We start from the raw sequence: 25,338 nt of genomic DNA, 5'->3' as shown, positions 1-25,338 counted from the left end.
CGTTGCTCGGTCCCTGCTCCTGCCAACCTAGCAGTTCAAAAGCACGTCAAAGTGCAAGTAGATGAATAGGTACCGCTCCGGCAGCAAGGTAAACGGCATTTCCGTGCACTGCTCTGGTTCGCCAGAAGTGGCTTAGTCATGCTAAGTTCAAATATATAGTCATGCCATGTTCAAATATATAAAAGGATGTCACATAGAGGAGGGAGAAAGGTTGTTTTCTGCTGCTCCAGAGAAGCAGACATGGAGCAATGGATCCAAACTACAAGAAAGAAGATTCCACCTAAACATTAGGAAGAACTTCCTGACAGTAAGAGCTGTGGAATTTGCTGCCAAGGAGTGTGGTGGAGTCTCCTTCTTTGGAGGTCTTTAAGCAGAGGCTTGACAACCATATGTCAGGAGTGCTCTGATGATGTTTCCTGCTTGGCAGGGGGTTGGACTCGATGGCCCTTGTGGTCTCTTCCAACTCTATGATTCTATGATTCTATGCTGGCCACATGACCCGGAAGCTGTACGCCGGCTCCCTCAGCCAATAAAGCAAGATGAGCGCCGCAACCCCAGAGTCGGTCACGACTGGGCCTAATGGTCAGGGGTCCCTTTACCTTTACCTTTACCTAAAGTTGTTATGCCTGAATTTTTTCTTTTATTTTTCATCTGATTCTAACATTCTTATGATATAGATTACCTTTTACATTCAGTAGTTTATGTATGCTTTTGTGAAATGAGAAATCTAAAAGTGCTTCAATATTTATAAGAAAGATAATCAAACTCTTCTTAAACATTTTAAAATGCAAAGATTATACTAAATATCACCGTGCGACACCATTTGCTAAAGATTCTTCTGAATGATCAGAGCAAGCAAAAGCATTATTTAGCTACAAGGTTCTTATAGACGTGCTCCATTGGCTGTGGCATTCTGCCTGCTATTGTATACTCCAAAAATTGGTCTGGAAGAAGGAAGTTCATTCTAACACCCATTTCTCTTCAGGGGAGCTTACCTCATGTTTTGAGAACTGGGGCTTTTAAAATGTGATTTATTTTAGATGTAAATTGATTTCAGGATTTTACATAAATACTCAAAATTGATATGTTGCAGAAAGATACTGCATAAAGCACTGGAAGAAAAGCATTTCCTATCAAATTACAGCTAAACCACAAATCTACTGGCTTTTCAAGCTGGCATGCTACTGTGGACGACTAATCAACCATAATTTTAAAGACAGAGACAATGAAGAAATATCGCTGGCTATCAATATATAAACCTTTGTTTCTTGGCTGGTTTAGAGAGCGATTGACAAGATAAAGTGATAGATGAAAGGGCTGGATGAGGAAGGTTTCTAATGAACTTCCTCCTGAATCATCTCTGTCTCTAAAAGGATGTGCCAGCACACCACAGAAACTGAAGCAGGAATGAAAGAGGAGCTGAAATCTGTCAGGAATGAATGGGGTGCTGAAATTGTTCATTGTGTTCCCAGGGCTCAGTAAGCAAGTTTAACCCTTCTTCAATGGATGGGTTTGATTTGTGTACATACAGTGGTGTGCTGATGTTTCCTGTGCCTTTGGGGGATACATCAATTGGTGTGGCCTCTGCCAAATCACGCAGCTGTGACCAGCTAGCGGGCTGCCTCTCTCTTTCTCCTGTTCAGACTGGTTGTGGAATTTAACTCATTTTACACTTAACTTTCCAGCAGAAATCTGGAGCAACTTCCCTCCCTGCAATTTGCCTGTGAGTTTTTTCCCTCAAGGGAGTACGAAATCTTTTGAAATGAAAATGAAGCAGGCTCGCTGGTGGCTACATAGTTCAGTCTTTGTAGTGCTGTGGTATGTGGGAAATTGAGGGGCAGCTATTAGTTCCCCAGTGCCTGAACATTTGTGAGCAATATTTGGGAAGAAAGAACTGTATTTATTCCCCCCCCCCCCAAGCAATCACTTTAGGATACTACAGGGCAATTTGACAGTTTCTGAAGAGGTGCTATCCAATCACTGAATGTAATAATAAATGAGGGTATCTTGAATAAATTACTGCACTTGGTGATGACCCGCCCCCCGCCGCCACCATACTTGACACTCTGTAAACTGCTCAGAGATTTATATAAATAATACTACGCCAGCCAGATTTCTTGCTAGAGGATTCTCTGCATTTAAACCACTCCTACTCCTTATTTCTGTACGCCAAGGTGGGTAGGAGTTCTTAGCAATTCACAGAGAATAGTAAATTGTTGTAACTCTAAGTTCACTGTTGTTGCTACTTATAGATGGCTTTCCACTCTACAGCAGTTCAAGTATATCTAAGGAAACTTCATGTTAACATTCCAAAGTGTGGTTCTATTTCCCTCTTGAACAGATGGTAAGGTTATAGGGAGTTGTAGGTTACAGTATCCTCATCATTTCAGTCCATTTTGTTAAGAAGAGAAAGCTGTCATAAGCAGGGCATGTCCAATGAAGCTGGTCAATCAAAGTAATACTGAGTTCAACAGGGCTGATTATTATAACCACTGGTGGTGTGGAACATGCTCCAGAAACATGGCCATTTACAGAGAGTCATCCACGACTGGACCTAATGGTCAGAGTTACCTTTATCTTTTTAATCAATTACAGTAAACCCACAGTGAGATCATGCCTAAGGCCAAAATCGTGTATAGCCAAATGGCAGGTGTGTGCAATGGCAGGTGGGATTGCCAGAGTCTTTCTTCCTGGATGCCCACCTCTTTTCTTTTCTTTTCTTTTCTTTTTTAAAGTTTTCCCCCCAAGCGTATGAAGCTGAATGTGCACAACTTAAATGTGCTTAAGTTGCCAGTTTACTGTATATGCTTTGAGACAGTTGACATTAACCTAGGTCTCCAAATCAAGAAGTAACTATTATTCCTTAAACTTACATTTTTTAAAATTTGCTGGAAATAACAGATTTACAACCACTCCTCTTTAGGCTACCATTCCAGCTTCCTAGTCCTTTGATTCCTATCCAACTGATATGAAGTACAAAGAAGAGAGAGAGAGAGAGAGAGACCAAAGAAGAAAAGCAGAGGCAGGGGGAAGAAGAGTAAGAAATGAGGGGAAATGATGATCAAATCTCCCTTTTATTTTAGGAGCTCATTTTCACAATTCTCCAGAAACATGTAACTTTTAAAATTGAACATCAGGTGAATTTAATATACTATAAAATATTTATTTTATTTTATAGCAATATCAAACACTTCTTCCAAGCACTGTTCAATGTTGGAGAGTTTTCATTTCATTTCAGTGTTGGGAGGATTATTCTCACAACCACTAACCTAGCAATCCATTCATTGTATTTCTTTGGGAGTGCCCAGATGGCTGATATGTATCCAAATATTAAACGATTTAAGGTAAGAGTTAGATCCTGCGGATAAGGTAATGTTTATGCAATCTCCCACTACTTTCCAGACTGGTGAGATGACAGGGCAGTGCCAGAACATATGGGATAAATTAGCCTGTGGCTTGTCACACTTCCAACAGAGATCATTTGTAGTCAACCTCAACCTCAAGAAACTTACTCAGGGACGAACAAATTCTCAGTAAAACTTTCTGCTGAATTAACCGAAGTTGCATATCAACAGCAGACAATTTAACTAATGTTTTTAATCTTATTTGTTCACTCAGTTTTAATTGCAGATGGTCTGTACCGGGCCTGATTGGTTTGTGTATATTTATTTATTTAGGTATTTTTATTCTGCCTTTCAGGGCTGGAAGAACCCCCAAGGCAATTTACAGTTAAGATTATATAAACAACTTTAAACTATCCAACCAAAATACCATAGATAAAAGCAGAAGTAAAAATGATAGAGCAGCAAGCGAATTCAATTAAAATCTGTTTGGAATAGGCAGGTTTTAAGGCCCTTTTGAACACAATCAAAGAGGGGGTGAAACTCACATCCCTTAGGAGGGCGCGTTCCATAGTGACGGGGCCACTACCAAGATACAAACTTATAAATGAAACAATCAGACATAATACTGATCATCTATAGCAGCCACGTCCAATCTGGTGCCCTCCAGGTGTTTTAGACTACAATTCCCATCAGCTCCAGCCAGCATAGACTGTGTTCAGGGATAATGGGAGTTGTAGTTTAGCCACATCTGAAGGAAACTAGACAGGGAAAAGCTACAGATCTATAGATTCTTATTGCTGTGATTGTTTTTTAGCACTTGTAGATTTTAGAAGCACTAGCGACTAAATGTACCTTTATTTATGTAACATATATTTATACCTTGAATCAAAATTTCCAGGGTAGTTTACAATGACTAATAAACACACAGTGAAAGTAAATGCTAAAAATAATTACCGGGGGAAGGCAGAGATGGAGAGACCAGATGTTAAAAGCCAGGGAGCAAAAAAACACCAACGCTTTGAATTGTATTCAGAAATTATAAGAACTGTTCATTATGAGAACAAATGTTTAAGGATTAGTAGCTGAGTTTAATTTCTTTCCTCTTGCCTCCTTGTCCCTTTCCCCTTGTGTGCTGTGTTGTTGTTGTTTTAGATTGTAGCCTGCAGGCAGAGACTGTCTTGCTTTTATTGACTGCATGCAAGCAAGCCATACTGGTAACCTACTTGGTTGAAGAGCAGGGTACAAATGCTCCAAATAAATTGACCTGAAGCCACCTGCAGACATTGAGCCATAATAGATAAGGGGTCAATGAGCTTAATCTTTCTCACACCGCCCTATTCTTATTTTGAAATCCCATAGCTGTGAGACACCCCCTGAACCTTACAAACTGGAGAGTAACTGCAGGATGATGGCGTAATTAAAGAAAGAAAACAAAGAAAGCAGCCAGCTCACCTTGCAGGGATGGAGAATGCAGGGCCCTCTTCAGGAAGGCCAAAAGGGGCAATAAAACTGCTTGTCTTTCTTTGCTGGTTTCACCAACGCTGTCAGCTTTGTATATGTGGCAAGAATTCTGTTTGGCAGTCACCATCTTCTGATGCTATATGATGACCTAGAACACAGTTCCCTTGCCTGCCTGTGGGTGCCAGTATACCTGCCAGTTCCTCCTATGGCAAACACACAGAGTCTTGAATATCCCCTCAGAAATCTGCAGTGCACAAGGTCAGATACCCACTTTTCCTTCTGTTCTGCACAGAGAAGAGGTACAAAGACCATTTCTTTCCATTGATGGGGCAGCTGACGCGGGCACATGTCTGCATCCCTTGGTGGTCCTGTTTCTTTTCTCTGCTCTTTCAGATGTGGCAGCCATTTTGTGACTGGCCCCCATGTCACGTTCTCAAAATTCTAAATGTGTCCACTGGCTAAAAACAATTGGCAACCTCTGACATTGGATCATTTCCAGGCTACTCTGTCAGATTTTGTCTTTCTGAATGTGTTCAAAACAACCTCACATTGAGCATGGCATGGCGTTTGCAATTAAAATTAATTTCACCATAGCACCAACTAGTAAAAAAAAGCATTAAAAACCTAGTATCTTCTGTGCAACAACCAGCAAATTGCTCGTGGAGGCAAGCAGGTCTAACAAATACCTAAATCATGCTCTGTTTTATGTTTCCATCCCCAGGAGGTTTTACTGACACAAAACATAAGCTCACATCAATACAGGACCTTCAAGGACGGTGTGTAAAAGCCTCTTGGAAAGAAGTCATGGCAGCATTTGCTCCAGTGCTTTACGAAAAACATATGAGCGCAGCATAATTATTAAGAGAACAACAAGGGAAAGCTTTTCTCTGGTTATGGTTGTGGGGAGAGTTTAGTTCTGAAAACCTTGAAGGGCACATGAGTCATGCTTTGGGGCTGAATTTGCAAAGCAAAGATCAATTCCTACATTTCAACAATATAAAAAACAAAGCAACATCAACGATTTCAAAGTCCACTACTGAAGATTTTAATTGCACACTGACATATTACGTTTTGTGAATCATATGTTTTGTGCAATACAGACAACTTGTAACTTAAACACATGCAAGTTGCACAATTTCAACTTTACATGCTTGGTGGCCGGCCGGCTGAAACTGCACAAATTAAGCACATGGGAGGCAGAAAGCTTAAAAGCTCTCAAGTCTGTTTACCAGGCCCTGGGAGGCTCTCGTGAGTTCTCAGATGGAAAAGCCCTGCACAAAAAGAGCTTTTAAGCCTTCTGCGTGTTTAATCTATTTTTTGTTCTCGCTTAGCTTGGTGAACTATACAAACTATAATTCTTCTTTTTCGCTTTTACTTTAATGGACCAGATGAGGCCAGTTCCCAGTGGTTCAAGGTGTTTGCAAACATCTTTTGAAATGGAAAAAAGAAACGTGACAGTGAATCAAACAGCTTTTAAAGTTTCGTTTTCACTTTGCTTATTGTCAAACACACATCTAGTTTTTAGGTGTGCTTTTGAGGATCCCTTGAAATTGCATGTAGTTTTTTTGTCCATCATCTGGACATTAGAAGGAAGACTGCAAAAGCCGTAGGCTGAACTGACACAAGAGCTATTCCAAAGGGAAGGAAAATATGCAGTTGGGTGAGGGTTCATCAGAGCAAGTGGGGCACTGTCCCACCAAGCTCAGTCTTCCCTCAGCCTGACCCAACTTGTCTGATTTCTTAATTACAACCTGTCCAAAGGGTGAAACTGTCAGCATTTTCCTCCACAATCTCAGTGCTGTCCTTGTCAAACTCAGCCATGAAATGGACGGGAGCAAAGTTAGAATTAGCTGCCTCTACCTATCACAGGGTCTGGCTCTACTTCCTGCAACTGTTCCATCTTTCATTTACTTACTAGCGTGAAATAACAATGGTTAGCAGTGCAAAGTTCTGTTGGACAAAATTGTAAATTTTGGTTCTTCTCAGTTATCAAATCTTAAATTCATTTCTGCAATCTATTTTTTTTTAAAAAAAAGAAAAATCCTTATGAAATTTTAGCACAACTTTTTGCAAGCAACTTTGACTAAGACACATTATTGCAAGCAATTCCCTCAAGTGTTTTTTTTAATGTTGCTTGCACTACTGTGTAATGCAGAATTTCCCCTACACACTTTGGTTTTAGACGTGCATTGCAAAATTCAAAGAATTAGGATTATTATTTTTTTATAGCACAACTGTGTTTTGGTTCACGTGCTGATTCAATAACTGTGAATCAGGTAGCTTTTCATAAAAATACAAACAAAATCTAATTTATCTCCTATTCCCTAGTGGTAAGCAGGGACCTTTCCCCCCTCTTCTCCTTCTCCCTTTCTGTCAGACACTGGGACTTAAAGAGCAACCCAGGGCTTGAACTTTATCAGGGCTCTTTAAGTCTTGATGCCTGACAAACAAGAGGAGGGGAGGAAGGAGAAAAATGCCCTCTTCCCACTTTCTGCTGTTGTTACCATAACCATGCCCCCTTGCCAGTAAATTAAAAAATGAGTGGGTACAGTGCTCTATAGTGTGTGTATATATCTATAGTCAAAAGAACATCCTCAGCTTTTAAAATCAGTGCAGGATAAACTAGGGCAGAGTAAACAAATACAGTACATGAAGCACAGCTTTCAGCAATGTGTAATTGTATATGTGGAAAAGCTGGAATACACTGTATATGCAACAGACGCTACCTAAGCTTTAGCTCAGTCAATGGTGCAGTTAGGTAATTCTAGACTTGGAACTTAATGGACTTAAGGGGGCCCCTCTCCCTAGATTGGAAATGTGTATTATTTCAATTACTTCAAAATGTGGTAAGCTAACTGCTGCATTTGGGGCTCCTTTTGTTGCATGGGGCTCTGGATGTTTGCCCTGAAGTGCTGCCCTGACAGCGCAACTGAGCTCAGTTTGGTTAGAGAGCTTTCCTAAGCTTATTCAGACAGCAAGGACTGCATAGTTTCCTTACTCCCAAGGTTCACGAGTTTCCCTTGTGGGCTAGCTGAGTCTACTTAGTTCTCTGAATCCTTTTTTTATATATATAAAAGAAAAAAGAAAACCTGCCTTGGGGGGCTTTTACAGAGCTCTTTCTGAGTAGCGATTACTGTCCAGGACTTGGAAGAGAAGCAGAGAAACACTTTCAGCTTTTGTACAACCTGCTTAGCCATTCAACAAAAGGTTCTCCTTTATCAAACACACACATTTCAACACAAAAAAATAAAAGATTTACAAAACTCAGTTCACCTCCAAACAAAAGAGAAATCATGCAAACATTCCTTTTTGTATTAGATTAGTTTGTAAAACTAGGTATTTAATTAAATTTTGGTGCTTGGGTCTGGTCCAGCAAGCCACTTAAGCACATCTTGATTTCATCTGCCAGATACATTCCCTTGAAAGCAACCCTAGACTGTAAAGGAGAGCAAGGAAGCCCTATAGATTGAATAAATTCTAGACTGTGGTTTTTGCCAGGGCAAAAGTTTAGTGACATTTTCCTTAGCCACACCTCTTAATAACATGCAGGAGGATACTTATGAGGCAAAAGAGAGTGCCTGCAGAACAATGTAAGCATGGAAATAACTTGCTGCGGTAACAATCCACCTTGGGGGGCTGCAAGCACTGCTTTCTGATTTTGTGGTGGTGGTTGCTGTACCTCTTACATCTGTTTCGACTAGTGAAATGCATAAATTGGTTTGACTGGGCAGACACAATGGAATTTAGTGACTTGAATCATTTTAAGTTGTATTGTCAGGGGTTCAGGAGCAGAGGCACAGGAAAGGGAGGAAATAGAGAGCGAGGGGGAGGAGTCCGAAGGAAATGTTAGCGATGACAGCGGTCCGAGGTCTCTGAGTCTTTCCAGCGAATCGGAAGATTCACAGAAAGGGGCTCCCATGGTCAGGGCAAGGGGGGTGCCTAGGGGGACACCCCAGGAAGAAGGGGCCAGAGGGGACTCAGAGAGCAGCAGTTGGAAATCAGGACCAGCGTCCACACCAGAGTGCAGTAGGGGGGAGGAGTCCCAGGCATCGGGATCAGGCGGCGCACTGACAGAGGGAGGACATGAGGCAGGATTGGCCACGCCTCCATCGGGGAGCGAGGAAACGGTCGAGAGGAAGGTTGAAGGCTGGGCGCGCGCGCCAAGTTCAAATGTACAGGAGGGCGGCGCAGTTGGCAGCCCAGATAGGGAGCCAGGTCCCAAAGCCCGCCGAAAAGAGCGGGAGGAGTCAGGGGGGTCAACATCAGCGTCAGAAGAATCCAGGAAGGAAGGGACCCCGGGGGGTAGCAGGACCCAGAGGAGAAAGGAGAGACGGAAGAGGTGGAGTAAGGCTAGAATCTTAAACTGGTGTACAGGGGGCGGAGATTCAGATGGAGCTTCGCCGATCTAACCCTAGACGTAGAGCTGGGGCGCTGCGGATTGAAAATGGAAACTGTACTTCAATAAAGACTTTTGTACATTACTACCGGTGAGCGTTGGTCCTCTGTGAGCTGGGACCTGGAGCCAGCTCTGACATGTATGCTCTAACCATTGCCTTACAAAGATCCCTGATCCATTTTCATTCCTGTGCTACAGTTCAGATGTTGGCTAACACTCTCCTCTGGTTCAGAGAGACCCCAGAAACGGCAACTTCTTATACAATCCTATCTGCATCCCTTTCTCTGTTACTAGTATGGTGGGTTAATGTTGCAATTAGTTCAGATTTCATTGTGCTTTTTGAACTTCCTAGGAGGATTTTTAGAAAAAAGCTGTAGTCTTTCCAAGCTTTATCCAATGACTTTTTTTAAGACATGGGAATTTTACCACCAGTCCTTCCTGCTGACAAACTCACCGTTGCAAGTGGGGGGAGGACTAGTAGCGGGGAGGGCTCACTAGTGACAAGAGAAGCCTTGTAGACTTTATCCTTAAGGCTTGGACACAAATAAGTACATATACCCCAAAACATCATCTCTTATCAGGGTGCATGGGAATTTTTATTTCCCATGCTTCCTAGCCCTATGCACTGGATAGGGAGGAATAGAGAATTGCAGCTGCCATGTACCCCGGCAAGAAAGGATATTTTGGAACGCCTGGGAGAAAACCATTTCATAAAGGGTCATACTACCACCATCAGCACTATTTACATTTTGTTAATGAGAGATGGAAAAAGTGAGAGATGAAGAGATAGGGAAGAATAAATGATGAAAAAGTGAAAGTGAGAAAAGGCAAAAGGCAAAATTAAGGGACAGGAAATGGGCAGACAAATCTAGTCACAAATTAAAAACAGGCCCCACGTTGTACAATGGCGTTAAAGAGGGCTCCTAAGTCTTAAAGGTTTACTGAACTCTACAGTACTCTTAGGATAATAATATAAAAATAATACTGCTGAATAACACCCTTAGCATAAAGAGCACTTCACAAAAAATGGTCAGACTGAAATACAGAAGATGCCTCATTTCTCCACACACTGATGCAAGGGTTTCCAATCTGTATTGTGGGGAACTCCGGGGTTCCTTAGAAGCCTGCCAGCAGCCTGTCAATTAGAAGCTCCGTAATGGGCAGATAAACCTCCCTGAAAAACAGCTTGTCCAGCACTATAGATCTTCCCTTGCAGTGTGCAACTGTAGGGGAATGATTATGTTCTGAGCAGGCTCTCAGTTTCCAGGGGCCAAAAGTGAGGCCGCAGGACTCCTGGCCAGCATCCAGCATGATGTGCGTGCCTAATGCCCTCAATCTTTTGAAACATGTAGACATCAATGTAGAATATCCCTTGGAGGAAGAAAGTTTGAAAAGTAACACAGCACAGATGCATACATTTTAGATCACTGGTAAGTGAAATTAAAAAAAAAATCCTCTCTCTGGAAGTTAGTATAACAATCAACAGCCCCAAGAAAACTACTTCTCCCTGAGTTCAGTTCTATTTTCATTGATATCTGAACTGGTACATGCTTTCACAAATGGCGCCATTTTCAACAACTGGTATGAAAATCAGTCTGCTTCAACAATAGCTCTACTAGTAAATGAAGATACAAAGGTGTTTATATGAAAGTAACTTCCGTACTCTCAATTTCACCTATTACAAGCTGTTTGTCTGACTCATGGCTCTTTCCTTTCTTGACACAAACACCTCTCCTTCCTTTTCCTCTACCGGCAGGATATAGTAACTGGGGGTGAAAGTGAACTACTCCTTACTCATACACCACCAACAAAACAAGCAATTGACTGGTGAATGAACCTGACTGCTGAAAAATGTACATATGAACTAGAACTAGATTTCAAAGAGATTACTCAGTCTTAAAGGGCAAGGCTTGCGGCTCTGACAGAAAAATAACTTTTAAACCTGAACATCTGGCCTCATTACACTGGAGTCACTGGAAAGGAATATAAATATGAAACTTTATTAGTATTTTAAAGTATTTTCTGGATCTTAAAAATGTGGTTTAAACCAGAATTTGTGTACTAATGCAGATTTTAGGTGACACATTTAGATCCACGTTTGAGGATATAATCAGCAATGTGCAAATCCAGGCTTTTGATTTGTCCCTTTATATAAATAACAATACTTACAAAATTAGAATTTCAAACCCATGATTCTCAAGCATCAGAGACTTTGAGTAAGACTCACTAGGGCTTACTTATCTTTTCCCTTGTTCTCACAATATACTTGAAACGTAGTTCAAAATCTAACTCAACCCTTTGACCAGCCATCCTTGTCTTCAAATTGTTGAGCAGCATTTCTCAAGAGTGAAAGCAGCAATAAAAGAGCCACTGAATAATTGGATTCTTTTCACCACTGAGCACTTCAAGTTTACAAAGGCACAGAAGTCTCCCACTGCAGTGCTCTTGGGCAGCTTGGCGATCTCCTAAAATGATATAAGAGGTGCAGTTTTCCCTCCACCCAAGTCTCACCAAACAATTTTCAGTACTTGTACCGAGACCATGAGATCGAAAGAGACCAGGCAATAGAGCAGCAATTTACATCAACAAAGGGGATTTTGATGCACTCCTCCGAATGAGGCAGCATTACCATGTTAATAGCTTTTTCACTCTCAGCCTTCTTTTCCCTAGGACGCTGGAGACTTTTGCAAATGGAGAACAGTTCCGCTTTCCATTTTAACTACAAACAATAGCAGAGTAGCTCCTTAAAGTGCATCAAATAGCAGTCAGTGAAACCTCTAACTAGCCATCCTCTCCTGCCGTTTTTTATTAACCACCAGGCCCAAGGAACAAAAGGGAGAGAAAGCAACTTGCAGTTTTAACTCCATCCCCACCTCCAAATCCCCTAGGGATGGCAAGAGGAATTGCCTGCCGAGCCACTAAATCAAACTTCTTTACTATGTTTTGTGTGTGCCTCCTTCCTGTCACCCACAATTAAAGAGGATTCAGGTATGTTTTCTAGTATTGGTTTGTTTGTGGCCTCCTGGTTAAGAGAGCTGTGATGGGATCTCCCCTCCCCTCTCCCCTTAAGCTTCATTTTTCAGACAGCTGTTGTTCTTCACTAGTTCCCACACTCATCCACTTGTTCCCTTGTCACATACTTTGAATGTGTTCTCCTCCTGACACTGACTGCCTCACACAATAATACACAATAATGAATGAATGGAAATGTTGCCTCTGCTGTCAGACCGTGGAATACAGCCCATTCATTAGCACTAAAATGTTCTTCTGCCACCAGCGTAGATATCATCCTTTTTACCTGACACCTTTCAAGAAGCTTCCTTTTAGGGTGGGAGTAGGGGAAAGTTTTCCTTTTCATGCCGCTTCTCGCAATCTTCTTAGCTGGCTCAAAGAACCCTAATATGGCCTTGTCTGGAAGTTACTTTTCTCCCATTAACCTCTACGTGCAGTGGCATCAGGGATACATTTTGGACTGCCACACTCCCCCCCCCCCCAAATCATCATTTTTTGTTAACACAATGGGTTGGATTTAGTAGTATCCAACCCAGTAGTATTTTCCTGGTATGTCCCACAGAGAAACCTACGGTCTGCAAATAAAAACATCCTGAAGGTCCCAGGCCTCAGACAGGTTAGGCTGGCCTCAACTAGAGCCAGGGCTTTCTCGGCTGTGGCTCCAATCTGGTGGAACGCTCTGTCACAAGAGACTAGACATCTTTCCACAGGGCCTGCAAGACAGAGTTGTTCCACCAGGCCTTTGGTCAGGGCCCAGCCTGACTCCCTCCTCTGGCAACCTGCACAGAATTTTGCTTAACGGTTGCCATTAATTTGATTTTAATTAATTTTTATAATGGAATGTTTTTAGAATGTTGGATTATCTGATTGTTTGATTATTTAATTGTTGTTAGCCGCCCTGAGCCCGGCTTCGGCTGGGGAGGGCGGGATATAAATAAAATTTATTATTATTATTATTAGTGCTTAGAGTAGACCAACTGAAATCAATGGGAGTTGACTAAGCCCAATATAAAACCTATATAAAACCTATATAACCTTCTGAACCACACCACTGAAGATAAACATGCAGCCTCTTGGTTGGTCTCCTACAATAACTGACTGCAATAACAATAGGTGTAGCAATACTGGCAGCCTGTCACCACATATACAAGGCAAGACCATTAGAGGAAGATTCCACATTTATTCAAACATATATAAGTATAATGATCTGGAACAAATATAATGATCTGGTCAAAATATTATGACAAGAAGATGCCATATTGTTTATTTCTGCCTAGCTGAAGAGAAAAAGTCTCTCAATAGGAAATGTACTTGATGTGCAGGTGATGCAAGAACAAATGTAAGACTTCTGGCATTTCAGTATGCAAAACCGACTCATGGTCTTACCTTGGAGAACGAACCCTGAATTTTCAATTCTGTACAGGAAAGATGTGAATGGCGCAATCGGGGACTTTGCAACCAGAAGCTGCAGAAACAAAGACAAAAACCAACAAAAAAATCCTATTTTATGCTGCTACTGATTACAATTCCAGTTCACAGAGAAAGCTTAACAACAGCAACCATCAAAAGTCTAGGCTATTTTGTAACAGCAGCTCTGCAAATACTACAGACGTATACCACTTTTATTTGCAAAAAATGTGCCTTTAGCCCTTTAGATTCAAAATATTCATATTTTTATTCACATTTAGGTCATATTTTCCAAAATACCACACCATTTGAATATGCCCTTCCACTCTGTTGTATATGTTTCAACAGACAACAAGAAATGCTCCAAACATCTGTGTGTTCCAGCACAGAAGGAGAGAAGATAGACTATGGCAGAGCAATGAGACCCCACATAGAAATTTGCACATTAAGAAAGGAGCTAAGTCAACCCTTGTACCCATGATGGCTTTGGTTTCTTAAGAGTAAAGGTACCTCTGCCCGTACGGGCCAGTCGTGTCCAACTCTAGGGTTGTGTGCCCATCTCACTTAAGAGGCCGGGGGCCAGCGCTGTCCGGAGACACATCCGGGTCACGTGGCCAGCGTGACGAAGCTGCTCTGGCGAGCCAGCACCAGCGCAGCACACGGAAACGCCGTTTACCTTCCCGCTAGAAAGCGGTACCTATTTATCTACTTGCACTTAAGGGTGCTTTCGAACTGCTAGGTGGGCAGGAGCTGGGACCGAAAGACGGGAGCTCAGCCCGCCGCAGGGATTCGAACCGCCAACCATGCGATCGGCAAGTCCTAGGCACTGAGGTTTTACCCACAGCGCCACCTGTTCTTAAGAGTACTTGCTATAAAATATTCAATTGTCCAGGTCAACCCACGCCCATACAACCAGCCCCCTATATTATGATTTGCACACAGAATGGTTGCTGGTAGTTCATGTGACTTGCTGCTGCCATTCCTGCAAAAACATGTCTGCAACCCAAATCTGAAGCAGATTTCCTCACTCATTTTTGCCTCAGGAAAAAAAGGGAAAGGAACTGGAAAGCAATTTCCCAGTCTGTGGTTTTCACAGCGGCATTTCCAACTTTGTAGCCCTAAGGGCACCATTTAACAAGGCTGCTGATCCAAAGCACATTCTGGTTCTTTTCAGAGCTCCGTTTCAATTAAAGTGATGTCATACCCATTTCACCAATGCCCGGAAAATACACCAGACTTTACTACTTTCTTCATTTTCAAGTATGCATGGACAAAGACATTTCAAAAATATCCATACGGCCTGTGAACAGCACTGTCAGGGCCACTCTTCTGTTCCACAATTAAAGTTCTCCAGCTATATACCTTATAACCCTGCTCTACTTTGAGCTATGATAAAATCTGCCATTTCTTGTTGTCCACTAAATAACACAGTTCAGATGTGAGAAACGTATCTTTATCACTACCATGCCAAGCAGTGGCTTGTTTTTAGAAGTTGCAGTCCACAAACCAAAAGGTCCCTTGACCCTAAAGTGCAAGTGAAGGTGTTCAGCTGTTCTGCAACTCCTTCCGTAGAGTTTTATGCAGTGACAACTACCATATGGGCAAGCTGCTACAAAAGGAAGTACTAAGGAAGGAAGAACTCCTCATAATTGTATTTTTTCATGTGCATTTTAGGGCCACTGGACAACTGATGTTATACCATTTATATACTGGATGGGTAGGGGTGAGCACTAAAGAAATCCCAAAATTATTTTGTAAACAGAACTTGAAAAGAAAGGATCTCATAATTGTACACTATATAAATCTAACAAACTCAGCTCTGTCTTATACGGATGATAACAAATGGACATATCCTCATTAAGTGGCAAAAAAAGGGCGAAGAGATCCACATAGATGGCATGATGGGGGTGGTTATTGGGTTGTTCTTGTTTTTATATTGATTATGTATTTTGTGGTTTTATATTGTGATTTTATCACGTGAACTGCCCTGAGACCTGCAGGTACAGGGCAATATCCAAATTTAATTAATAATAATAATAATAATAATAATAATAATAATAATAATAGTGTTGGATTGTTGTTGTTTAGTCGTTTAGTCGTGTCCGACTCTTCGTGACCCCATGGACCAGAGCATGCCAGGCACTCCTGTTTTCCACTGCCTCCCACAGTTTGGTCAAACTAGTGTTGGATTAATTGTTCTAATTAAAAAGCCATCAAAGAGGAGGGCACTTCATCCTTCGTTCTGTATCAGACCATTTTAGAGTCACACAGATGTAAAGTAAGTAGCTGAACCATTGCAGAAGAGTTCTCAGTGCACTGTATAAAGACACAATAACTGTCTAAGATTGAGCTCCATTTTTGCCCACTTACATCAGAATTCTTAGTGCTGATTCACATACGCTAGTTTATAATGACACCTAGCGCAACACTGAAGCTCTTATAAAACAGACTTTCCCTTTTTTAAAGCAGAGATGAATAATGAATTCAATTCATTATAAATTTTACAAAAATAAAGCACAGTCTACCTGAAGACTTGGGTGTATGTGTGTGTGTGTGCAGACAAACAACTGAGGTCAGCATTTTAATTCCTAGTAAGATTGCTTGTTGTCTGCAATGTGAAGGATCATTCTACAATAGAAGAAAGTGAGCTGGGCACCGCTTAGAAGTACATCTGTAGAGATCCTTACAAACAGCCTCTTATTCTTGCTTATTTATAACATCTGTTGGCCTGCATGTATCTTCCCTAGCTACTGAGGTATGAGGGTACAAGACAAACAGAGCAAAAATGCAGGTTTAGTAACCATTGTCAATGTTTTGCTTTGAGTAATGTTATGCTAGCAAAGCCATCTCAGGATGTGATATAAACTTGGTGACCTGTTGCACGGTGGAAATCTGCAACGCAAGCACTTTCCCTTCCTCAGCATAAGTTATTGTTCTTCATGCAAAGAAAAGGAAGGAGCATGTCACTTGTAGCCATGATGCAACCCCCAGAATTCCCTTTCCTGCATTTAACCTCATTGAATGATGCAATAATCTTCACTCCAAGTCATTGGAGTTGCCATGTACTCTGCTCATGAGGCTTCCAGCAGCAAAATTGTAAGGGGAAGTTCCATTCTCTACTTACTGGTAGAAATCAGAATAAAATAAAGAACAATCTGTATAAAACACAAATTTCAAACAGCAGACACATGGCATTATTGAAACAAACAAAATAAAAAGCCCTTTTGTCTTGCATGGCTCCTCAGAGGAACAACACATCAGTAGACTCAACCACAATATTATGCTATGCTATTGAAGTATTCAGATATGGCATATGGCAGAAACACCAACCATTTCCATTTCCTAGTGTTCCCTGCCAACTGCCTTGGGATGATATGGGGAACTTTAGTCCTGACAATCCTTAAATGATGCCTAGGCAGGTGAGAAGAGAATGCAGAACAGAAAATAAAAGAAAAACATAAAAGAAAAAAGAATAGTGAGTGGAAAGGAAACAAGAGCAAGAGTGATATATAAAGAGATAAAAGAAACACAGGCACAGTTCTTTTTGCTTTAGCAAGGAGGAAGTTCCAAGCAGTGTTCTTGTGCTGCATTAGTCATAAATGAAGTGAATGGGAGGGTGAAACCACATCTCTTTGAGCAGGAGATCTTGGTCCCTATGGCAAACTATCCTGCAAAGTTTTTTTCAAGAGTTATGGCAATGGTTCAAAAAGTTGCCCTGTGCTTAGAACCCATATGTATGACTGTGGAGATCACAAAGAACAAAACCTTATCCCTAAATTTCACAAAATTAACTACCCAGTTCTGAATACTATTAGAATTTTTAATCTGCTATGAGATTTTAAAACCACAACTAGCATTATTATTATTAACAACATTTATAAGTCCCTTTCCCAAAGTGGTGCATAGAACTTTGTTCAGTTAGTTACTCTTTGCTTTTAAGCCCAACTCTCTAATTATCCAGTTTGTAACTACATTTGCATGGGAGAGCATAGCTGAAAAGTGAGAAGAAATGCACCGAATCAGCAATGTCATTCAACAAGGGATGTGATTATCTTAGAATGTTCAATTAGATTCATGAACTAATAAAACCACTGCTAAGCAAAACAAATCTTTCCTCCGATTGTGCCAAATGTCTGGGACAGGCAATCCTTACGCCAGAATATCCCTTCTTATTGTAGATGGAGAAACATTGTTTTTTCAGCTGCTTCAAGAAAACAGGAAAAGAGCCAGTGAGGAAAACAACTCCATTGGCTTTTGCATCAATACAAGAAACTTTACTTTCCCCTGTTTGCTCACATCTTCTGTACCATGCAGGGGTTTAATCTGCTGTGCCAATACCAAAGCAGAGCAAAAGGAAAAATATTGAACTTGGAATTCAACCATTCAACTGCTAGTTCTTATTACGATCATAGGAAGCAAGATGCCTTATATATACAGATTCAAGCCATTGGTCCATCTAACTCAGTATTGTCTACAAGGACTGGCAGAAACTCCTTGAGGTTTCAGACAGATATCCCTGGGGATGTCAGGGGTTGAATCTGGAACGCTTTGCATGCAAAGTGTGTGGCCTTCCACCAGATTCCCTGAGAACAGGGTATAGGTAACAATATTTGCCCAAATGCAGTACAGTGGTACCACAGGTTAAGTACTTAATTTGTTCCGGAGGACCGTTCTTAACCTGAAACTGTTCTTAACCTGAAGCACCACTTTAGCTAATGGGGCCTCCTGCTGGGCCGCACCGCCGGAGCACGATTTCTGTTCTCATCCTGAAGCAAAGTTCTTAACCTGAAGCACTATTTCTGGGTTAGCGGAGTCTGTAACCTGAAGCGTATGTAACCTGAAGCGTATGTAACCCGAGGTACCACTGTATTCATGTTCCAAGCAATTAAGTATGTGCCCAAATAGGGCAGCCTTGGGTACTGTTTAACATCACTAAACCCATATAAACCCATACCCAACAAACTTTCTATATAAACATTTTTGCCTTTAAAAGATAAATCACCAGGCAGATTTAATACAGAATGATTAACCTCACTTGGAAGTTTACAATGCTCTGGGAATTCTGCTACTGTACTGGTCACTTTATTGCAGAAGTGCAGGCATCCTGACTCTGTGTCAAGATGGTCCCTGTAGGTGAGGCTGCCTAGCTATTGTTCTGTGCAAGTTTCAAAAATCTGTCTCAAACTTTCATGATTGTTTTCTTTAAATATTTATTTTTTACAGAATACACACATGACAAATACAATCCACACCACACATGTACACACCAACGTGTGCATGTCCCCCCCTTATTTCCCCACCCCCATATTTGTAGAGTGTTTATACATTCAGTGAGCCACAGATTTCCAACACTTTGCTATTGTTAACCTTGCTGCAGTAAATGAGAAAACCAACAATTCCTTATTTTTTTACAGCTCAGCCTTTCCCATCATGGAAGGATAATAATGCAATTTGAGAAGAAGAGTTTGGATTTGATATCCCGCTTTATCACTACCCGAAGCGGCTAACATTCTCCTTTCCCTTCCTCCCCCACAACACTCTGTGAGGTGAGTGGGGCTGAGAGACTTCAGAGAAGTGTGACTGGCCCAAGGTCACCCAGCAGCTGCATATGGAGGAACAGAGACGCGAACCCGGTTCCCCAGATTACGAGTCCACCGCTCTTAACCACTACACCACACTGAGGTTCTGGAGTGGTTTGTTGGAGTGTTATGTGTTATGCTAGCCTCTTCAAACATTTCTTACCCAAAGTGCTGGTCCTCTCCTTCTGCACCCTGTTTCGAGGGGTTTGCTGGCTACCTGCAGAAGGGATGCCATCAATGGCAGATTCTGCCCACCTGCCATTTGGGTGGGAACACTGGGGCACTTCTTGACACTGAAGGCTGGCAGGGCTGAGCAGAGCCATACCTCCATTCCATCCAAACCAACTCCAGCATGGCAAACAGGGGGTTTTGATCACTTTGCCTGTGGCCATTAGTCTACAGAACTATACAACTTTTAAAAGACATCTGAAAGAAGCCCTGTTTCGATACGTTTTTAACGTTTGATGTTTTACTGTGTTTTTATATATTAATATACATTGAAAAATTGAGGACTTAATCTAGGGAGCTGATTTATGCTGAACCTATGCAATTTTTGACTACAACAAAGGTTAGCAAGGTAGGCGACCGGCAGGAAGTGTGAACACCTGTCATTTATAAGACTTTGGTTTCTGTTCACTGAAGTATACAGCCTTAAGGTATTCTTGGATCTATCAATGCACCTGGATTGTCAGGTTGCTTCAAACTTAGCAACGGCCGTTCATCCCTATTATCATAACCTTGACACCTGTAATAAGCTCTATGTACCACTACCCCTTAAGGACTGTTTTTAAGTTGCAGCTGGATAGGGAAATAGTTCTTATATACCTCACATACAATTGCCTTCCCTCTTGGATTCCTTAGAATCAGACGATCTAAGAGCTGATACACCATTTGTGCACTAAAAGTGATTACTATGTACACACAGAAGAACACTCAGCAGTTCTACATTTGGAGAAATCCTGATGGAGGTACAACAAAGCCCAAGCACAAACATTTTCCAGATGTTTTGCATTTGGTTGCCATAACCAAGAATTGGAAACTTTAGTTTAATACATTTCAAATCTGCTTCAAAAGAAACACAGCGGTATTCAAACAATACACAATACTAATACAATTTAAAAGCATTAGAAGAACCACCATTCATAAAGCTCTATTTTTTAAGAAGAGTTATATTCAACTAAGTCATACTCAGAGTAGATCCACTGAAGCTGATGGACTTAAGGAACTGAACTATAATGAAATATTACATTAGTTCTCAAATTTCTCTTATAGGGACAGTCTTTTTTATATATAGATGCCAAATATTGCCAAAAGACATAAATAATAGTAATACAGGACCCCAATTCCCATCTGCATAGCCCTGGGCATGGTTTTCCTGGTAAATTACAGAATACAGCTCTGTTTACACTCACATGTTGCAATTTTCATTCTTGGTTATTTGCAACCTTTGCACAAATCTGTGAACCAAAGCAGGGATACGTAGAAGAGATCAGGCAAGCAATGTGCCTTGATGTGACTAAGAGAGATACTAAAGGTTCATCCAGAACAGGTTGACAAAGGAGAGTCAAGACCATAAGAGTCAAAACCAATGCACAAATATTGATATTTCCAGAAAAACATTTGCTTCTTTATAGGATTTAGGTCCCACACCTTCAACATGGGCTTATGTTGCCAGGGCAGCTAAATAGAATGAAACAATAGAATAGAACAATAGAACAAAAAAGGGCATCATCATCACCATACATATAAATAATAAAACCTAATAAAATTATTTATTGAATTTAGATACTGTCCTCCTTCCCAACTAAACACATTAAAACAATCAATTCAACAACTAAATATCCACAAATCTATGAAATAGTTCATCAGATTTAGAGAAAAGATCCTGAAGGCTTCTTCATGGGGTGTACAACCCTGGAAAACCTTACTGTTGCTTTTGAAGTCAATGCCTGGCATTTGTCTCAAGCAAAGAAGGTGCAATGAGAAAAGAAAACCAGTAGACATATTGCAGGCTCCACCTGATCTATTCAAGGTTATTGTACAAAAAAAGAAGGCAAGAGGGGGCTTCAACAATTCTCCTCCAGCAGCCTCATCAACAGGGATTAAGGAACGTTGACTAAGCAGCTGAAAGAATGAGCAATTAACTCCAGCGATGCAAGAAGAAATCAGCTAAAGGCAAATGGATTTGTCCAGTTTTCATCCTGTGGAAAGGAGTCTGTGGTGGTTCTCAATGGGGCTTACAGAGCCAAATTCACACAGCCCCAAGACTGAGGCATATATTTGCAGCCATAAATGGCATGACTGTAGTTTGTGTTCCTGTTCCTGTTCACCGTTCATCCATGAATGCCATGTTATAATTTGTCCCCAAACAACCAAATCACACACTTATTGGTGTGTGCTGCAGTGGAAAATTTGGATCTCCAAAGCTCAGTATGTTTGAAGAGAGATTTTTAATTAAAACCAGGTTAATGGGTCACAATTCAATAAAACTCTTTATAGAGCAGTCTAAATGCATCATACCTACTCCACAAGAAAATCCTGTCCAACGGAAGCTGTTTAGAAAGGGATTTCCTCTCTGCTATTTTATAGAACAGCAGCAATGGCTGCTTGGGGCACTTTATGAGAAGTGGGTCATAAATCCAAACCAATTAGTGAAGACAGTACACAGGCAGCATTTGTGTTGAGCATACATCCCACACAAGTACACTTCAGGAGGCAGGGATCAAAATAAACAGCAGCAACATGAAAAACATAATTCACTGAAGTGGTCCCTTCTCCAGCAATCCATGACTAAATTTCCTTGCCTTGCTTGTTTTGCCCCCATCTCAGTTTAATAGATTCAGAAAATATAGATTGCATGAAAGGTATTTGCATAATGCATATTGTTGGGAAAGTCCTTTCCCAGTATTACCGTATTTTTCGCCCTATAGGACGCACCGGCCCATAGGACGCACCTAGATTTTTTTTGGGGGGGGGGGGAATAAAGGAACAAAATTTTATTTTTCCCCCCAGGCGCGGGGCTGGGGTGGGGGAAGCCCGAGCTTCCGCCGACCCCAGCCCCCAGAACAGGCAGCTCTTGCGGGGCTGGGGGAGGGGGAAGCCCTCCGCCAGCCTCCAAAACTCTCCCGCTGTCCCCCAAGTTTGCGGGGCTGGCGACGGGGAGAAGCAGGCTTCTCCCCCCCGCCAGCCTTCTAACCAAGTCGCGCTGTGCCTCTCCCGCTGTCCCCTGAGTTTGCGGGGCTGGCGAAGGGGAGGAGCAGGCTTCTCCCTCCCGCCAGCCTTCTAACAAAGTCGGGGGACAGCAGGATGGCGGCGTTCTGCCTCCCCGCTGTGCCCCGAACTTGTGGGGCTGGTGGTGGGGCTCTCCTGAAGCCTGAAGAGCGAGAGGGGTCGGTGCGCACCGACCCCTCTCGCTCTCCAGGCTTCAGCGAAAGCCTGCATTCGCCCCATAGGACGCACACACATTTCCCCTTCATTTTTGGAGGGGAGAAAGTGCGAAAAATAGGTAACTTCTTAATCTTCCAAGTAAAATTCACTATTATTTCTGTTGTTATTTATACTGTGTGGAATTGAATGTTGTGCTAATATGATCATTCCATCATTACAAAACATTTCTGTTTGCCAGATGGAATGCTCTCCCCGAACCCAGAATGCTGTTCTAGAGGTTCCCTCAACCCCCACTCCAAGCCAATTTGGGGAGTGGGGTGGGAGTAGGAGAATGGGGGAAAGAAAAAAATTGTGCTAGGGGGACTCATTTGTGCTGGCTTCTCCTAGCACACCTATTTAGTTGACTCTGCCCCAACTGTTTATTGTTATTCTACGGTAACCTGGGATACATTTGGATGAAGGGGAGTTTAATTCTTTCAACAAAATAAACAAATAGTGCACTACTGTAATATAAATTTATTTGACCACTTGTTTGGAATGAGATAAACTAAAGGATAAGATGCAGCAGCCACATTTCCTGATCAATAATGCAGATTAGGGATTCACACCAAGATAAAATACATTCATCTATCCTTTAAATCCCTTTTTTAAGGAAGGGCGTTCTATTATGTTATTACTAAAGATCAAAATGTCCATAGTATAAGCCATATAAAACTTTTCCCTTTGCACACTTTCAAAGTCCTCAGATTTGAGGACTTTCAGTGGCAGCCAGGAACATATATACATACATTTTGTTTGCACTTAGGTATCATAAGAGACAACAGTCATGGATATATATTCTCTATCTGTGTTTCTTTCTTCTTATCTTGATGAGTCTATGCATACATACAGTATTTCTACTGAACAACAATATATATGTAAGGAAGTCAACATCTGAGACCGTGGTTCATAATAACCAGCAAGCTATTCTGTAGTTCTTTCTACAGGGGTTTTTTTTTCATGTGATGACAGATTGACAGCCATGCTGATAAGCATAAAAGAAATCATGCCTGTGTCCCTCACCATCACTCTTTCACGAAGGGCAGTAGTCAAACTTTCTCTTTCTCTCAACTCCTAACTTATACAACAACACAAAATGCAACTCAGCAAGTCCCAGACTCCAGCTAAGAAACCAAGAGATTATCCTACATCACATCTTAAATATTTTGACCCACAGCACTGTCTACAAAATCATTTTAGGATAAAACAAAAACTCCACTACCCCTAGGTTTCTGGATGAGACATCGGCTCTCGATCCATTCCAGTCCGGCTTCCGCGCTGGTCATGGGACCGAGACGGCTCTGGTCGCCCTAACAGATGATCTCCGCAGGCAGCTGGATCGAGGCGGGTCGGGGCTGCTGATTCTTCTAGACCTGTCAGCAGCCTTCGACATGGTCGATCACGAACTCCTGGACCACCGCCTTGCCGACGTGGGGATCCAGGGCACAGTCCTTCAATGGCTGCGCTCGTTTCTCTCTGGTCGGGGACAGAGGGTGGCGCTTGGGGGGGAATTGTCATCGCGCCACTCCCTGGTGTGTGGAGTGCCTCAGGGTGCGATTCTCTCTCCGATGCTTTTTAACATCTTTATGCGCCCCCTCGCCCAGCTTGTCCGGAGTTTTGGGCTGGGCTGCCATCAGTATGCTGATGACACCCAACTCTATCTGTTGATGGATGGCCATCCTGACTCGGCCCCAGACACACTGACCAGATGCCTGGAAGCTGTGGCTGGATGGTTTCGTGGGAGCCGGTTGAAGTTAAATCCTTCGAAGACAGAGGTCCTCTGGCTGGGACGGGGCGATATGGGATTGAGGGGGCAACTCCCATCTCTTGCGGGGGTGCAACTAGTGCCAGCATCATCCGTTAAGAGTTTGGGTGTAATCTTCGATACCTCCCTCTCTATGGAGGCGCAGATTACAGCTATAACAAAGGCGGCTTTTTTTCATCTCCGCCAAGCTAAGCAGTTGGCTCCTTATCTCTCTCGCCCTGACCTAGCCACTGTGATCCACGCGACGGTCACCTCCAGACTGGATTATTGTAACTCGCTCTACGTGGGGCTGCCCTTGAGACTGACCCAGAAACTCCAACGGGTGCAGAATGCCGCAGCGAGACTCCTTATGGGGTCGTCACTGCGAGATCACATTCATCCAGTACTATATCAGCTGCACTGGCTCCCGGTGGAGTACAGGATCAGGTTTAAGGTGCTGGTTTTAACCTTTAAAGCCCTATACGGCCTAGGACCCTTGTACCTGCGGGACCGCCTCTCCTGGTATGCCCCACAGAGAAACCTACGGTCTGCAAATAAAAACATCCTGAAGGTCCCAGGCCTCAGAGAGGTTAGGCTGGCCTCAACTAGAGCCAGAGCTTTCTCGGCTGTGGCACCAATCTGGTGGAACGCTCTGTCACAAGAGACTAGGGCCCTGCGGGACTTGACATCTTTCCGCAGGGCCTGTAAGACAGAGCTGTTCCACCAGGCCTTTGGTCAGGGCGCAGCCTGACCCCCTCCTCTGGCAATCTGCACAGGGTCCTGCTTGCTGGTTGCCATCAATTTGTTTCTGATTGATTTTATGGTGAAAAGTTTTTAGAATGTCGGATTGTTTTTATTGTTGTTAGCCGCCCTGAGCCCGGCTTTGGCTGGGGAGGGCGGGGTATAAATAAAATTTATTATTATTATTATTATTATTATTATTATTATTCCATATTGACACATGCCCCA

The 25,338-nt window shown here is 42.3% G+C and overlaps 1 protein-coding gene across 7 annotated transcripts in view; it reads right to left on the bottom strand.

Annotated features, from left to right (window-relative positions):
* Positions 1–25,338, bottom strand: part of RAD51B (RAD51 paralog B) — a gene marked incomplete at its 5' end in the record, with an annotated part of 322,766 nt that overhangs the window by 109,394 nt on the left and 188,034 nt on the right. For all 7 annotated transcript variants that reach the window (XR_014515144.1, XM_083457496.1, XM_083457495.1 and 4 more), the window contains one exon: positions 13,600–13,678. Coding sequence is in view for 6 of the 7 variants with exons in the window: in XM_083457496.1 (XP_083313622.1) it covers positions 13,600–13,678 (79 nt within the window). The remainder of the gene's footprint in view (positions 1–13,599; positions 13,679–25,338) is intronic.

This window comes from Podarcis tiliguerta (genome assembly GCF_965153285.1).
Source record: "Podarcis tiliguerta genome assembly, chromosome: 1".
In the NCBI taxonomy this organism is placed as follows: Eukaryota; Metazoa; Chordata; class Lepidosauria; order Squamata; family Lacertidae; genus Podarcis; species Podarcis tiliguerta.
The sequence above is the reverse complement of the archived record's forward strand: the minus strand, read 5'-3'. Positions and strand labels throughout refer to the sequence as shown.